The sequence below is a fragment of the Numenius arquata genome, chromosome 4, assembly GCF_964106895.1.
Source record: "Numenius arquata chromosome 4, bNumArq3.hap1.1, whole genome shotgun sequence".
Classification (NCBI taxonomy): domain Eukaryota; kingdom Metazoa; phylum Chordata; class Aves; order Charadriiformes; family Scolopacidae; genus Numenius; species Numenius arquata.
In genome coordinates, this window is record NC_133579.1 from 14,120,339 (window position 1) to 14,137,300 (window position 16,962).

Below are 16,962 nucleotides of genomic sequence, written 5' to 3' on the forward strand. Positions count from 1 at the left end.
ATCAGGCTTCCACTGCTCAGGCTCCAGCTGTTTTCTTTCAGCAGTTAGATGTCTTTTAAATGTATTTAATTTAGTCACAGAGATTTAAATGTCAGATTGACAAACACACCCCACCTTTGCCTAAATATCACTCTGTCCTGTACTATTCAAGCACTATTGCTCATCCACCCCTTTCCTACAGTATTCTGGATAATTTTACACAGCTACAGCATTTTTGCAGACTATCTGGAGAGGCACAAAGCAATGAAATGATTACAAGCTAAAACAGAAGTATATCCACTCCCAGAGCTGTAAGGTACTGTAAAACATTATTAGAAGTGCAAAAACTGTATCTATTTGTGCACAGGATTTCAAGATCAAGAGCTTTCACCAGAGATTTTAAAAATTAACTGAGTTCTTTCTTGCCTTGTTTGCTTGTTTAAGGATAAATCACATTCTTTAACTTTTTGGAATTTGCATCACTAAAATGTTTATCCTTGTGTCCTGATTTCAGCTGGGACAGAGTTAGTTTTCTTTCTAGTAGCTGCTGTGTTTTGGATTTAGTATGAGAATAATGCTGATAACATATTGTTTTAGCTGTTGCTAAGAGATGTTTACATTAGTCAAGGACTTCTTCAACTTCCCATAGAAGCTGAGAGGGAGCACAGACAGGACAAGCTGGCCAAAGGAATATTCCGTGCCATAGACGCCATCCTCAGTATATAAATGGGGATTGGCTGGGAAGCGGGAATTCGTGATAGTTGCTTAGGACAGGCTGGGCAACCAATCATCAGGCGGCGAGAGCAACTTGTGTTGTATCACTTTATTTTATATAGTCTTTTACCATTATTATTATTATCTATTATTATTATTATTATTTTCCTCTTGTGTTACTGTTCTATTAAGCTGTCTTTATCTCAATCCATGAGTTGTTCTTTTTTCCTCCTTCCTTTTCTCCCTCTTCTCCATGATCTAGTGGAGGTGGTGGGAGGGAGTGAATGAGTGGCTGTGCAGTCCTAGTTGCTGGCTGGGGTTAAACCACGACACCTTGAAATGCATTCCTGCTCTTCTGTAAGTATTCTTTTACTTATGATTAAAAAAACCCCAAACGTTTCCTTAAGGCAGACAGTACATTTACCTCAGCAGCTTCCTCTTCTTCGCGGAGTCGGCGGGGGCTCGGGGGCCCTTGCCCACCTGCTTCCCGGGGGTGTGGAGAAGGGCCTGCGCAGACCTCAGCCACTCGCTGGCTGGTCGTGCTGTAACATCCTGCGTGTCCACTCCTGACCTCGACCACAATCTCTTTGTGGATCCTGGAGAAGTGGTCGCCAGGCCCGTCTCCCCTTCTCCCATGCTGTCATTATCGGATGAATACTCAGAAATTTCTGCCGAAGTTGTCTAAACAAATAAAAATATAAAGCTATTTAAACAAAATGCTAATAACATAGTACAGGTTTACGTAGGCAGTTATTTATGTTCCCTAGTAATCCATAAATTGAATGCCAATTTATTAATATAACATGGACAACTTCACTGTAAATGCACATTAATCTTTTGTAAGTGAACATGAACTCCTGAATATAAGGGCCAAATGAGATGAAAAACATTTATTTTTTCAAAATATTACATCTGGAAGATTTATCAAAACAATAAGCCAATGCTTATCTCTACCAGGAGAAGTCTCCAGACAGGCGTCAGGATTAAAACAAGTTTTCAGGAAAGCAGAAAGAGGCTAATGAGTGACAGGGACTGTGACTGTCAGGAGAACTGAAAGAAAGGGAGATTTCCCATCGGGATTCAAGCAAGTAGGAAGGCTGGCTTCCATAGCCTGAACGGCAGGAAGAAACACATGCCTCTATTGAGAACTCGTAGCTGGCAAAAAGTATGTCGCCTCTTGTTAAAACAAGATTTTGACTACTGAAGCTGGCCTTCACCCACGTTCAGCAGGCCTATGGCTTCCCAGGAAGGTTTCAGAAGTTGAGCATAAGCTATCGGGCCACATCCAGGTAGCTCCAGGGAGGATTGACCAGTGGTCAGCAGCCAGGGCTGTGAGCAAGCAGGGCTGAAGTTCAGAGACGTGGAGTTTAGAGACGTGGAAAGCTGAGGAGAGGGTGGGCAGGGAAAATTCACCTGCTTTGGCTCAGCTTGTTTTACTCTCCTTTAGGGCTCCTGCACAAGCAGGGCAAGGCAGCTGGGTTGGCACCTAAGGTGAGCTCTGCACAGTTGTTATGTATACTATGCTCTCTTGACCCAGTGTTTCTTCAATATGGAGTATTAAGCAAAAACACTGGGAAAGTGGCATTTTACCTAGTACAGCATGAAATGGTCTAAAACTCAGAAATCGGCAGAAGACTAAGAAACATGAGGTGGGCTCAGTCTTCAGGAGCTAATTGGAAAAAAACCAACACTGTGCAAATTCTGGTGGGGTGAGCAAGGTAACAGTCCCATCACTGGGACAACCTGCACTAGCCCAGCCCAAGGAGGCTTCCACAAAACTGTTCTATTGAATCAGCAGATTAAGTAACTCCACCTGATCCTTGAAAGAACCAAAACCCAATGCAAAACATTAGGTTCACATTATCAATGGGGAACCGGAAAACCCCAAAGACTGACTTTGCTCCAGATCATGCTGCCTGGATCACAAAATAGGTCCTGAAACAAATGAGCCTGTTCCTCTGGTCTAATGCAGCAAGCAGCTCTCGACACAGGTTGTCTGACAACTGGCTCAGATAGACTTAAAAGATAAAAGAGGAAAGAGAGGGAAATCACTGCATTCACTAATGCTGTTGTGTATGTTATTCATTAGTGTAATCATCTGAAACCAACATTTCTCAACTGTGCACAAAAAAGAGTTCAGCTCTTGCCAGTTCTTTAATACATTCTTCACGTAAGTGATGAGACACTGTGTTCATGTTCTGAGAGCTTACCTAAGTAGTCTGGAAATTGAAAGGACCTTTTAAAGTTACTCAGAGAAGGAGAATAGCTAGAAGAATGTAATTAATATCAGCCTGTTTTAAACACAACACAGTCAACATTCGTCCCTTGGCAACAATATTTCTCTGAAAACAAACTCCTTCCACGCTGGAAATGAGCCAGAAATAAAAGGTTTCAAACAGTACAAAAGCAGTAAGCAAGCACTTCATTCTCACACCGTTTCAACGCACACTTTTGCTTTAGGAATGCTTTAATTTTGCTTGAATTGCTATGATACCCACTGCACCGAAAAAAAGGATGCAAACCTGAAGTTCTTTGAGCAAGTAAAATGCAAATGAGGAAAGCCCTTGGGATGTGCTTCAAGTTAAGCACATATTTTAATCCCACTGATTGCTGTAAGAGTTAAGAAGCTTTCCTAAGTAAAGATTGTCTAATAGATCATTTAATTCTTCTGCTAATATTTATTACTGTATACTTGTTTAGACTTAACTTCCCCAAGGAAACCGTACTTTGGGGTTTTTGTTTTTGGTTTGTTTGCTTGTTAGAGTTTTGTATTTGTTTTTTGTTTTTTTTTTAATTGGTCAGTTGGAAATTTTTCTTAAAAGAGGAAGCTACAAAAAATGGAGAAGAAAAACAAAGAACAAAAACTCAGCCTTCCAATTCCGTATATTATTTAACTGTAGCCACCATCAGAAACATGGTCTGAAGAAATAAATATTTTAAAAACATACAAATGTGATTTTTCAAGTATTCAGTAAATGAGCTAGCATGTCTACCAACATTATGGTGGTGGATAGTTGGCCAAAAAAAAAAAGCATTTAATTTCTTTGGTTTTCTTAAAAACAATCATTGATACATAGTGAAGAAATTGTTTATCAACTACCAATATTTTAAACATCATGAAGCTGAATTTTAAAGAGGTTTTTTGTTTGTTTGTTTGTTTTAATAATATCCCCAGTAATATCACAAAGAGTTTCTGAAGAGCATTATTGCTCAGCAGAGAGAACTGACAAATTAAAAATAGTTGACTCTTCTACATTGCTTATTATTTAAAAATATAGTAATTTTTGGTTATGGTAGCTGAAGGTACACTGCTCCCCACCACATGCAGGCTCCGTTCCCCACCTCAATCCCTTCCTTCAACCCGAGCCAAATCCAATCATCCCCATCCTGGGCTTTTCCATGACTGTCTCCCATATATCCCAATCACTCCAAATACTTGGTAGTAGACTGTTCACTAGGATTTACCTATCACTGCCAGTGATGGCCTTGCCACAACACCCTCTTTTATATCATGCTAAACACTCCTCCACGTGCAGGGCTGAGTTGAAAAAAAAAAATAAACGCAGGAGCTGACCTCAATCTCTCTCACTAAAATGACAAACATTGCTTATTGTGAACACTTTTAGAATAAACAGATTTGCTCTGTGACTGGTTTCATTTGAAAGGTTCTAAATGCTCCCCTTTCATGGCTCTTCCTTTCACAGAAAAATTACTTTAGTACAAGTGCACAGAATACTGCCATTTTTTCTGATAAGATTTGGCTACAGGAAAAAAAAAGAAGTCAGTGAGTACTGTAGCTGAGCACCCAGGACCCTATATTTTTAAATCAAAATGCATCAAAAGAGAGCTCTCAAGATGAATTAATTTATGATGTATTTTTGACAGCACTCACCAGTACTAGCTAACATACAGGATCATACAAATGTAAAAACAGGAACTATAATGAGTTAAAGTTAAGATTACTAAAGGATATATTATTACCTGTGTAAATTCATTTAAAAAAAAAAATCACCAAAAAACCAACCACAGAAACGATAAAATCCTGGCCCAAATTGTTCAAAGACAAAACCCTTGACTTCAGTGAAATAAAGACAGCAATCCATATGCATGTAGATTTTGCATGCAGGCAGCACAGAAGATACCATGCTGTTACTTCTGTGACCAAGTACTCCCTCTCTCAGCCTCAAGAGATTTGTTTCAGCTGCCTGTTGCTTTGCCTTGAACACTTTATGAGTTCTCTGGGAGTACCTTTGCAATCTGCACAGCATTTGCCTCCAAAAGGTCTGAATAAATTACCTCTTCAATAACGATGGAATCAAGAAATACTGATATTTGATCACTTTAATAAGCACTCAATATTTCTTACCAATAAAATAGCAGTAACTTAATATAAGAAGTGTTACATTTCCATTTGAAGTTTCCAGCTTCAGCACAAAAAGCAGAACTGTAGAAAAGTTTCTGTACAAAAAGAAAGCTAACATATTAACCCTATTAAAAAAATAATACATCTGTATTTTTAAGAAAAGGCGCTCTCATACAGTGACTGCAAATTAGAGGCAAGGTCATGAGCTGTTGGGAGAGTTTTTCATCCCCCTTGACTCTCCTCCCAAGATACATCAACTCAGTGAAACTTTCCTGCGGAAAAATGTCAGTATATACACCCTACTTTTCTATTGGTTAAACGCTTTCACTTGTTCAGTCATTGTACATTCAGAAGAAGTTGTAAATCTTTTCCAGTTGATATGAAGATATCTGGCAGACATAATGCTCAATAAAAGCTCACAGATATTCTGAACAAGTTCGTCAGCCTGAACTAAGATGCTTCAGCACGCTGCAGTATGTCTGGAACCTCTTACTGACAAAAAATTCTATATAGATACCGAAACAACTTTTTTCAGATGGAGATCACTTAGACTGTTATTTCCTTCCCTAAAAATAATAAATTTCTGCCCTCTTGTTATCTTACTACAGCTTAGCTCAAATGGCAGAACTATATAGGGTTTCTCAGATGGCACCCTTAGGGAACCAGGCTTTCTCTAGGTCACAAAGACAAGTTATGTCAGAAATGGAAATAGTATTTGAGAGTTTCAGACTTCGGTTACTGTGCATACAGAGGAAAATTAATCTTGTGGCATTTCCCTTCCTACTTGTTCTTTCACATATCTTTGCCTATAACTCTGGAAGTATTTTCTATTATGCTCTGCCTGTTCTCTCTTTTTCTCTTTCCTGATTCTCTTACTCTTTTCAGAGTCAATTTGTGTTTCTCGTAACTCCCCTCTCTTGACAGCTCTCAAGATGGATGGAAACTGGACTGGTAATAACAAACACACACAGTGATCTTAGGCAACTATCATTGAATCGTAGAAATGGTTAGAATTGGAAGGGACATTAAAGATCATCCAGTTCCAACCTCCTCTGCCATGGGCAGGGTCACCTCCCACTAGAGTAGGTTGCTCAAAGCCCCATCCAGCCCGGCCCCGAACACTTCCAGGGATGGGGCATCCACAGCTTCTCTGGGCAACCTGTTCCAGTGCCTCACCACCCTCACAGTAAAGAATTTCTTCCTAAGATCTAATCTAAATCTCCCCTCTTTCAGTTTAAAACCATTACCCCTCATCCTGTCACTAGGTAGTGATAGGTAGATAAAAGAGTCCGTCCCCATCCTTCATATAGGCCCCCTTCAGGTACTGGAAGGCCATTATAAGGTCTCCCTGGAGCCTTCTCTTCTCCAGGCTGAACAACCCCAGCTCTCTCAGCCTGTCCTCATAGGGGAGGTGCTCCAGCCCTCTGATCATTTTCGTGGCCCTCTGCTGGACCCGTTCCAACAGGTCCATGTCCTTCCTATGTTGAGGACTCCAAAGCTGGACACAGTACTCCAGGTGGGGTCTCATGAGAGCAGAGTAGAGGGGCAGAATCAAGTAGAGGTGCAGACTATCCTACCACCTCTCCTTTTATACAGTCTTCCCTTCTGATAAGCAACACTGCATTTGCGCTGCTGGTACTCTTGTGCTGTTACACATGCAAAGGGATTCAACTGCAGCAATCTTCTACCCCTGGGGAGTTAGTTACAGGTTGCAAGGAGATTTTATATCTTGTGTGGTACTCTCCAAAAAACAGAGAAAGCAGAAAAGCCACTGGATTTGCTACAATGAATATTCATAAGCATAAATCAACAGTGCAGCATGTCAAAGGCCCAGGCTATGCTAACAAATGCTTGAAGCTGACTCCACCAGAAGCTGGCTTGCAGAATCATAGCGAGTAGGGTAAAGGTAAAAGAAAAGAAGTTTCCCCTTAATTAAGCAATGCAAAATTAATTCAAGCATCGTGTACACAGATAGTACAGGATATTATTCAGCTCTATAAAGATAATTAAAGGTACAAAGGATTTAAAGCTTGCAGTTCTCTTCAAAGGTTTGTGTTTTCTGAAGCTTTAACTGAAGCACTGAAGTCTAAGCCAAATATTTTCCTACTAACTTGAGAAATAATTTGGTTCTTGGTAAACTAGCTGTTTTCACTCCAGAGAGATAAAATTCAGATACACCTTCACACAAGAAACTTAATGTTGAAGTGCAGAGCTAGGCGTGTGCTGCTCTGTGGGTGACACCAAGCTTTCTTCTCACGGAATAACCACAGGAACAGCACGCAAAACGTACAAGGTTAGGTAGCAGCACGTGGGCAGAGATAACCGTATGACAAAAAAGAACAACAATGAAAGACATAAATCACTAATAAGATATTTTTGGACTTGCAAGCCCAAACTGACACAGCCGATTAACTGAAATTTTGTATCTGGAGCAACCACCCGGTGTTATTACAGAGACAGCATATATTTAAAATGGATCTCAGATAATGCCTAGTTGTTTAGCCAAGTACAGCATTCCTCCTCAGCGCATGCGCTCAGACCAGCTGATCTGTCCTAAATATTTATCAGCGGTGTTGGTTCAGCACACTGGGAAATGACAGGTCCTGCTCCACACACATTAGCATTTTGTGGATGCCATTGCAAGAAACAGAGCCATACGCTCTTCAAGGGCACAACTACGGCCACCTCGAGCATCCCTCTGGGACTCTCCAAGAGCAACTACCACCGAGCCAACAAAGGGTTTGCTTCTTTCTTCCTGCTGGGCCACCGCTAAACTTCACCAACATCTCCCTTCACACAGACATGGGAATGAATTTTTGCTATCTCCTAGATGCCACCACCCCTAGGCTGGAATGCAGTAGTTATTAGCACACAAAATCATTTATGCCAAGTAGCAAAGAAGAATGCTGTATCTACTTGAATATGGAGAAGTGTAGGCAGCAACACTGTAATTATTCAAAGCAGAATTTGGTCACAGACTGCACCCTCATCTCCTCTTAATGGTGTTTTGAGACCTTTAAACAAGTGGTTAGGACTTCTCTTCTATGACTAATCAAAAAGGATTCATTGCATCTAGCAGCCAAGTGCTTCTTATCGTAAAGGAAATTGATTCATGATTATCCCTGGAGGAAGGAGGCCAGCTACTAAACCTTAAGCACCACTGCTTACACTGCTGGGCTTCTCTTTGGAGAGCTCCTGGGGAAGTCTTTCCCATGTTTCACCCCATTTGTTCTGCAAGCTCTCTCAAAAATTACAGTTGCATTAGCTACTGTCTTAAAAGGCTACCCCAAGTACGATTCAATTAAAAGGAAAAATACCAACAGCTGTTATCAAATGAAAAGCAAATAGGACAGTTTCAGAGATGCCTTCATGGACTGCAGGAGTTAAAAGGGCTTTCACATAACTGCAGAAATTAATGGAATGATACGGCTGCTGTCAAGTCCGACCACCAGTTAGTTATGCCCTGATACTGGGCTTCCTGCAGGATTTCTGAAACCAACAAAAGGTGTGGAGGGCGACACAGACAGGACAACTCCCTCCTGCACTTCAAAGAGTGAGGAAGTTGAAGTACAGTACACAAGACCACAAAATGGTGTTTTATATCACACATGAAATAACAATTAACAAAATAAATAACTTGTATCGTCAGTTATCAGCTCCCATATCTTGTGTAGATCATATTGCCTTGAAGTGGAAAATGAGGTGATGATTAGCATTACATGCAGTATGTTTGGTTGTATATTCTTTTTTGTAAGGGAGAGGTGCATGTTTTTTTTTGGTTTGAGCTCTCTCACATATAATCCTGGACACACACACCATTGGCAGGCAGTAGCCTGCACACAGCACTAATCGTTTCAGAAAACAAGAATGGAAAAAATAGTAAAATTAGAATAAGATTTTGCACACACACAAAAAATAATTTAAAAAAAATCAACATGAATATCTAATCTTTGAAATAAAAACTTTGGCAGAAGAGTGATTTAAATCTCAACAAAATGGAATTTTTATAGACCTAATGAAAATGGTATTTTAGCAACTTTTTTTTTTTTAAAGCCAGGTAAAGAATACACAAGTGGCAAGGATGATGAAATCAAAGCCGTAACTTCTAATCCTGAGCAGAAACCTCAGCTTTTACAAGTCAAACAGGTTTAGCAGGCTATACCTCTGGAGATACATCCACAAACTGTTCCAGCCTGTCTCTCCCAGAACAGGTTGTTCTAAGGCATGGATCAGCCAACCGAAACAGGTGAGGCTGTCTTCTCAGCCCAACTGCGTTTTTATACAAAATTAATCAGTAAAGCAAGAAGTACTGCATTTATTTCTAAGTGTACTCTTTAGCTGTAGAATTAAATAGCGATTCTGAAGGTAAGACGGAACAAAACAGCTGTCTGCTGGGCACAAGTGCAGGAAAGAACAGAAGGGGACAGCAAGCTATTAAGGTACAAAATGGGCATGAAGCAGCAGTTTACCCAACTGCAGTTAGGGGATACCGATTTGTACCGTACGGAGTGTAAGGAAAACCCTGCTGCAATCTTGGCATCTGTAGCATTTGTGCTGCAACTGCACCTCTTCAAAGCATCATTTTAGTAATTCAGAAGCTTTAGCATTAAGAAGTAAATCTATCACTTCCTAATATTCTGCATTACCACTGATCTCTCCATCGGTGTGTGACTGGAGAATTAGTCAACTTCTAATAGACCCAACAATGCTGAAAAATGCCAATACGCAGACAACCTACAAGTGCTTTTCCTGCTTTGTCTAACCGTTTTTTCCATCGTACAAGAACATCTTCAGTTTCTCCCAGGGAAAATGACTGGCTGTTAAAGGCAATTTGGATGAATTTATGCATACTGCTGGCCAACGTTACATTCAAGTGGATTACCGTAACCCTTGCTCTCCATTCCTTCCTTAAAAAAAAAGAGGGGAGGGGGGAGACGCCACTTCACGTGTTGCATCTTGCAAACTATTCAGGGACAGAACCAGGTCTCCTCTCATGCAACTGCGCATTATCCCACGCAGTTGAGCTCTCATCTTGATAAGGATCCTCCAGATGATAGAGACTCAGGTTTTCAAATATAAATACCTGACTCTGATAGGGCACGCAGATAATTACATCATTTTGCACAGAAGCCTCAACATTATGCACTGAAGTTTGGGCACACGAGAAAACTGCAGTCAGCTTATAACACCACTTAAACAGGGTTTAGTTCTTGACACAGAAATAGTTACTTTCATGTTTCCAAGGAACAGATGTTATCACATGGTTTGATAACCTACTTTCACATTCTTTGTTTATAGTTATTCACTCAGTTTCATTTATTAAAGTTAGTGGATTCAGGCCATGAAACCTCAGTTTTATTGTCTCTGTTTCAGGTGATGCTATGGTAATTGTCCAGGTTAAAGCTTGGATGTAACAAGAGGACTCAACTGAAAGGCATGATTAAAAGCCAAATTATTATTTATGAGCTAAATCCTAAGGCACTTAGACTAAACACCTGCAGGATTCAGTAGGAACTGTTAAGGGAGGAAATACATTTCCATCTTCCAACAACTCTTTTGTTTTGTTCCAAGCCTTCACAGAGAACAAATACTTGTAATGAGAGGTAATATCTTTTGAGACAAACTGGGAAAACAGAGACGCTTTCAGCACTTAGCCCTTCTATAGGTCCAAAAAGTTTGTCAAGTTTTTTTACTCCAAACAGATCATTTGGTCAAAATAAATTTAATCTTTCCTTATAAAATTGCTTCTCTTGTATCTTTAACTTACACAGTGATGAATAACAATCCTGCAAGCTTTTTTAAAAAATATTTCTAAAAAAGAAACCATGACAAAATACCTCTCACAATAATGTCACTGTTTAGACCTAACAGGGAACAAAGACTTTAAAACATCTTTCACATTACGTATTCACTTTCAAAAAGTAGGTGATAAGTGCAAGCACGCTATTTTTGAGATGAAAGGAAGCAGTTCCAGAATAACTAACTAAATGAGAGATTGCACTCAGATATTCAGTGAAGTACAAATTATGCACACCAACTTCTCATCTTTGGTTGATCTGCATGCAGTTGCCTGTGAAACCCCTTAGAAAAGCACTTATTAAAAAAGGAAAAAAAAATAAAAAAGAGAGAGAGAGGAAACACAACTGGCACAGTGTTGTATAACACACTAATGCCATACAGGCATCATTTCTGCAATAATGCTCAGCACTTAGTGGAAATTTTTTGTTCATAATTTCCACAGAGGTACACAGACATGTCTTGAACGTCAGGCTCTGCGCTTCCAGCTCCAGCAGCACTGGCCTTCACAGCTCCAGCACTGGCAGCTTAAGGAGACACTGGGCTGCTGGGCAGTGCAGCGCATTACATTCATTTTCTTCTACTCCCACTCACTCCACATTCTTCTCACTTGACTGTTCTCCCCTTTGCCCCATTTATTGCTTCACAGCGCCTGCAGTACTGCCCCCAAAGCCTAAAATAGTCGCTTCATTTCTTCCCTCCTCCTCATTTCTAACTTCTTCCGACCCTTTCCCTCCTCTCCAGAAGTCCTTCCACAGCCTACCTTTTCTAGAACATTGTTTCATGGTTTTGCACTGTTAAAACTATTTTAAAGGGCAAACAGTTCAGGGCAGGAAATGTCTTACCACGTCTGAAATACCGTGTTAGCGATGACAGTACATGCACACATACAAAAGCACCACCTTCACCTAAGCTGATTTTTAACGATGTTGAGCGCACCTATATGTAGACTGAAGAAACAGAAGACCCACTTAATTGCTTTTCCAAGTAAGCCAAAGAACACCAAACAAGAAAATTAGTCAAAAAAATACATTAAAAGTACTCTGCTAAAATTAATTGTGTTTGGAGAAAGAACAAAGAAGAAGCAGCCCAACACTTAAGTTTACAGATTTTCTTTTAGATCATGTGCCTAAACTTTAGATGAGCAGAAGGAAAATAAAATAAACATCAATAGGGTAAGGCACTGTAATTGAAAATTGTAATGTTGTTATAAATACACATTCTATAGAGAGACTCAGAAGTGCAAACTGCTACAATACTCTCTTATGTTTGACACATTTGCGCCATTTGTTCACAGTAAATGAAAGATTTCGAAGTGAAGACCTATTAAAACTCCTTTGAGATCTAAATTAGAGTAAAAACATGTAATATACGTGTGTTACATAACATACAGTGACATGATTGCCATAACATAGGTATAACATACATTACAGGACACACAGAGACAATCACAAATATTTAAAACTTTTATTAGTAAATAAGGATACCAGATAAACATACCAGGAAAAACACACTTGAAATGTCCCAGTAAGGTTGTAATCAAATACAATCCTTGAACAATTAAACTCAATGGACTGCAAGTCTCTAAGAACCGGCTAGCAACTGGCATACAGAAACTGCAAAGAAAAGAGCCCCAAAATACAAACATCAGTAACTAGTACCAAGCAATTCCTTATAAGGATTATAAAGCTTGCATAAAGTAGGAAGATTAAAAAGAATTAAGATAATGCTTCTCAATTACAGGCAAAGAGAAAAAAGAGCCTCTGTGCATGTCTGCACACTTTAACACACTTTAACAAGCAATAGTTGACTGGTTTCCACAGCAGTCATCAATAACGTTTGGCTTCGTGCCTCCACTATCTTAAATCAGATCAAGTGATTGTGATGGCTCAATTTCACTTCCATTCTTAAGTCAATGCTTGCTTTAGTTCAGGAAGGGGGGGACAAAAATCACACCGAACTGTCATCTTCTTTTCTATTAGGTTAGCATATGTCAATGTGTATTTACACATGGAAAATGCAACCTTGGCTAGATTCAGAGGGTGGTGTGTGTCCCCCTTTTCCTTTTTTAAAATATAAGAGAAGATCAATGCTGACAAGATAATGTTAAAATAATACAAGTTAATTCAGCTTCTAGGAAGAGCATTTAAAAATAAAATGTGTCCTTCAAGATACTATTAAGCATTCTCTGCTTATTTTCCACTTCCCAAAGTAAAAATACTTGTGTGATATTTGTCCTTCACCCTGAACTCTGCAGCTAGCAGAATTTTTAAAAAGTGTTGCAAATATTTTTTTCGGGACCTTGTAAGTGACCTATTAGCATTCTGACCAAAAACTTACATGTTATGTATGAAGCAACTAAAAATACTGTGCAAGTTGCAATTTCCTGAAATATATGGGGCCACAAACCCAGGCCCAAAGTTTGTTCTAAAAGTAAATGGAAGAAAAATCTTTTTTTATTAAACAGTGGTTAACTCTAAAACACCAGCAATTGGAGGTCTCAACTCTGGGAACCGTGCTCAGCACTGGGAAGCTGGGGCAGGGGGAGAGGAAAAAGCCAAGTTGAGAGAGGAGAGGGACAGTAACAGCAGCTTGGAAGAAAGCGCTCAAGCAGTTCTGGACGTCCGGCTGCACCATTTTTAAGAAGTGCCTGATACAGGCGGCTTTACTGCCTAAATGCAGAAGTGCAAATGTTGGCACCCACCGCATCAATTTTGTGCTCATCTTACTGGCAACTATTTTAAGCGGATTTTTTTTTCTTAGTGGTTAGACAGCAATGTATCATACAGTCATATTACTTCAGTAGCAACAAATGGTTCCCCAAGTCTATTATAACTACCTAAAACTGCAACATTTTCTATTCCCCACTCCAAATCACCAAAGGGATACTTGTGCATACAGTAACCTAAACTGGTGTCTGGATGATCTGCGTTCCCCAGCTCACAACAACAGTAATTCCATTTTGGTCAGAAAGATGGGCAAGACATTGCAGCAAAATTGGTTGGGGAAAAGAGACACAAATAAAAATCAGTTTTTTAAAATCCAAATAATTTCACATGCTTCAAGGGTCATTTTTCAGCGTACAATATAGGGCAGGACTGCAAAGGTGCAAGATCTTGCTTTATATTTGCCAAAAGCCCAATCAATTTATCTCTATTGTTGGTTTAATGATTTAAACTCCAACTCATATAGTATTTTCCTTTCAGTGCATAGGACAGTAACTGCACAGATCTATCAATGTATTGTAACTCTTCTCAAATAAGGAGAGCCAAAGTTAAAGCAACTTTTTAGACAGTGGCAGAATAGTAGGTACCATGTTTTTTTCTGAAGTTATCAATTCATTAAAAGCAAATTACACACTAATTATAAGTGTTATTAAAATAAAACAAAGCGTTCAGTCCATTAAGAAAATTCAGAATAAAAACAAACGCAGCTGTGTCATATAATGGTGCTAGATGATTTAGTCTAGGCATAAAGGAGAATACAACCTTGGGATTCAGAAAAAAACTTGAATATTCTTGTAGAAAAGATTGTTTCTCAGTTTTAAACTCCTCTGTCAAAATAATGTAAAAATACACTCATAAGTGCATCATTTAAACTCTTGGTTTCCAAAACGCTGACTTAAGATTTCCACTGGAGGTACTATAATTCAGAGCATTAATATAACACATACCAAGACTTCAGGATAAAAATCCTTTTGACATGTTTATTGACATCTACTACAGCCAAATTTACACTTGGAAATCTTAGACATTTTAAATGCATTTTCCCCCCAAATTGCCAAAAGCAAACGGATTCTGTTATGTACTAATCACTTAGGAGGGAGGAGAAACTGAGTTTCTAGAGCAGAAGTTGACTATTTGTGTCAATTTGCAAGAGTGCACCATCAAACAAGTGCATTTTTTTTTTTTAAATTATTTTTTTTAAATGAAAGTCCTAGAAAACTGCATCATTACAGCCAAACATAAGTATCATTATTCCTGGAATGGACTTATAGAAGGAATGCAAAGCCTACCCTATGCAAAATAGCAAAAGCGTACCATTACATTTAGACTACTTGATGAGACAACCACTTCTTAAGGAAAAAACACTCAAGAAATTGAAAATTCAATTTAACAAATCACCCACACTCTCAAACATTGCAGTGAAAAAAGTACATGTATATGCACACGCCCCACTACAACCCAAGCACAAGCATTTACATTTCTTTGTTTATATTTAAACAAACCTGTCATTTTCCATTTAGGAAATGTCACATACTTTTCTCCCCAGTTTTAGGTTTGTCTTTGTGTATTTTTATACACCTAATGTTAACCTGTTAGCTTGTTCTGCCTGAACTGTGAGGACTCTGGCTATAAAGGGGTGCCTGAATTCACTCTGCATTTTGCAGAATAGCAACTTCAGTTATCTTCACTAACTTCTGTGTAAGCCTGTAATATTTCAACATAAATTTTACTAAGCAGAAAAGGAAGAACAGCATATGTAGAAAGGAGATGCATGCACCTACATATCCACTCCTCCTTGCCCCAAAACTGAACTCTCTAACCCACTACATACACATACGTACTCTAGAAATTGGTTTCAAATATAGAAAAATATTTGCAGAACTTTCATGGCAACTAACTTTACGTTTGAAGAATTATAGAAACATACTGCACAAAAATAGGGAGCAAAAGCAGTGATGCTTTCTTGTACTCAAAACTTAAGGCAATTTCGCCAAGAGGTTCTACAGTTTCAAGTGATGCTATACTGATAAACTAGGACTTTGATGACATTAAACCAACACCTTATTCACGTCCTGAACAGCAAGTATGGAAGTCCAGAAAAAAAACAGAGGCAGATCAGAAAAGCCCCTCTATTTCATTTGACAACCATTTAAAAAGCACAGTGCAGGGAGAGGATCCAGAAAGCGTATTATAAATCGGGTTTGCTATGAAAGCAACACCACTGGATTTATGTGCATGGGTTTTCTAGATATTATTATGTTACCACATATCATGGCCAAGACTGTGAAGACTGGGTGCACAAATGTGGCCTCTCTGTGAATACAACCCTGGCAGCAAGAAGCACAGATGACGTCTAAAGTTAATTTGACAGAGAACATATAAAACCACTATGGTGGAAGCAGAGGAACGCTATTTGCTGTAGATGGCAAGCACCACCAAAAGAGTTTCCTTGTTACTGATGAAGTGAAATTGAACCAGAAGATTTCTAGGAAGAGAGCATAACCCAGAACTTACAAAAAAAAATGCTCTTGGGAGAAATCTGGGGAATCCCCTGTTTCATATGCAGATGAGGAAACCATAGCTGTAATAGGAACCCGAGGACCTGCTTTAAAAGCACATAATGTTCACTGTCTGAACACATGAACCTCCACAATAAAACGTGATTTAGTGGTGTAAGCACAGGACTGAGTCAGAAAACTTGACATTTAAGACTGGATCTAACATCAGCTCCTGCGGTTTGGAGGGACGCTGTTTAAGACAAAATTTTCACAAGTGACTCTTGGTTATATCTGGCAACTTGGCTGTCAAGCTTATTTTGCACAGGTGCTAGACATGAACTCCCACGTAAAAGCACTGAGCACCACTAAGGCTTTGTGTCCAGGGGTGAGTGACGCAGAACTGCAAAGAGCCTACATTTGAATTTAGCATAAGCAGACATTCAAATTTAAAAGACTTTTGAAAGTCTTCACTTAATTGCTTAACTCTTCAAAATAGGAGACTATTGATCAATTTGATAATTTCAGGCAGACCGCAAAAGAAAAAACTGTTAAAAGTGTTCTATACATGTAAATACATAAGGTTATCTTCAGCTATAAAAGCTAAGACTCAGTCTCCAAGAGCCACTTTGATGGCATTTAGACATCAATGTCCAAGAGGTCAGTCACAAAATCTTCCACTGCTGTCCCCAAAGCCTCCTGACAAATGCAGCTTTTTCAGTACCTAGTATTTCACGAGTTTCTTAAAGCATTCCTTCTGGACATGCCCAGATAGAATGCAACTCTGCAGGCTCGTGGTTTATGTCACTTTTAAGCCTGTGAGTACAAAGTTGGTACTTCTATACCTAAGCCTGTTTAGGGGCTTGATTCGTTTATGCTCTGCAGAGAT

The 16,962-nt window shown here is 39.2% G+C and overlaps 1 protein-coding gene across 1 annotated transcript in view; it reads right to left on the reverse strand.

Moving 5' to 3' along the window:
• SPIDR (scaffold protein involved in DNA repair) overlaps window positions 1–16,962 on the reverse strand; it is a 206,165-nt gene that overhangs the window by 150,330 nt on the left and 38,873 nt on the right. The window contains exon 6 of the mRNA XM_074146132.1: window positions 1,118–1,374. Within this exon, the coding sequence (XP_074002233.1) occupies window positions 1,118–1,374 (257 nt within the window). The remainder of the gene's footprint in view (window positions 1–1,117; window positions 1,375–16,962) is intronic.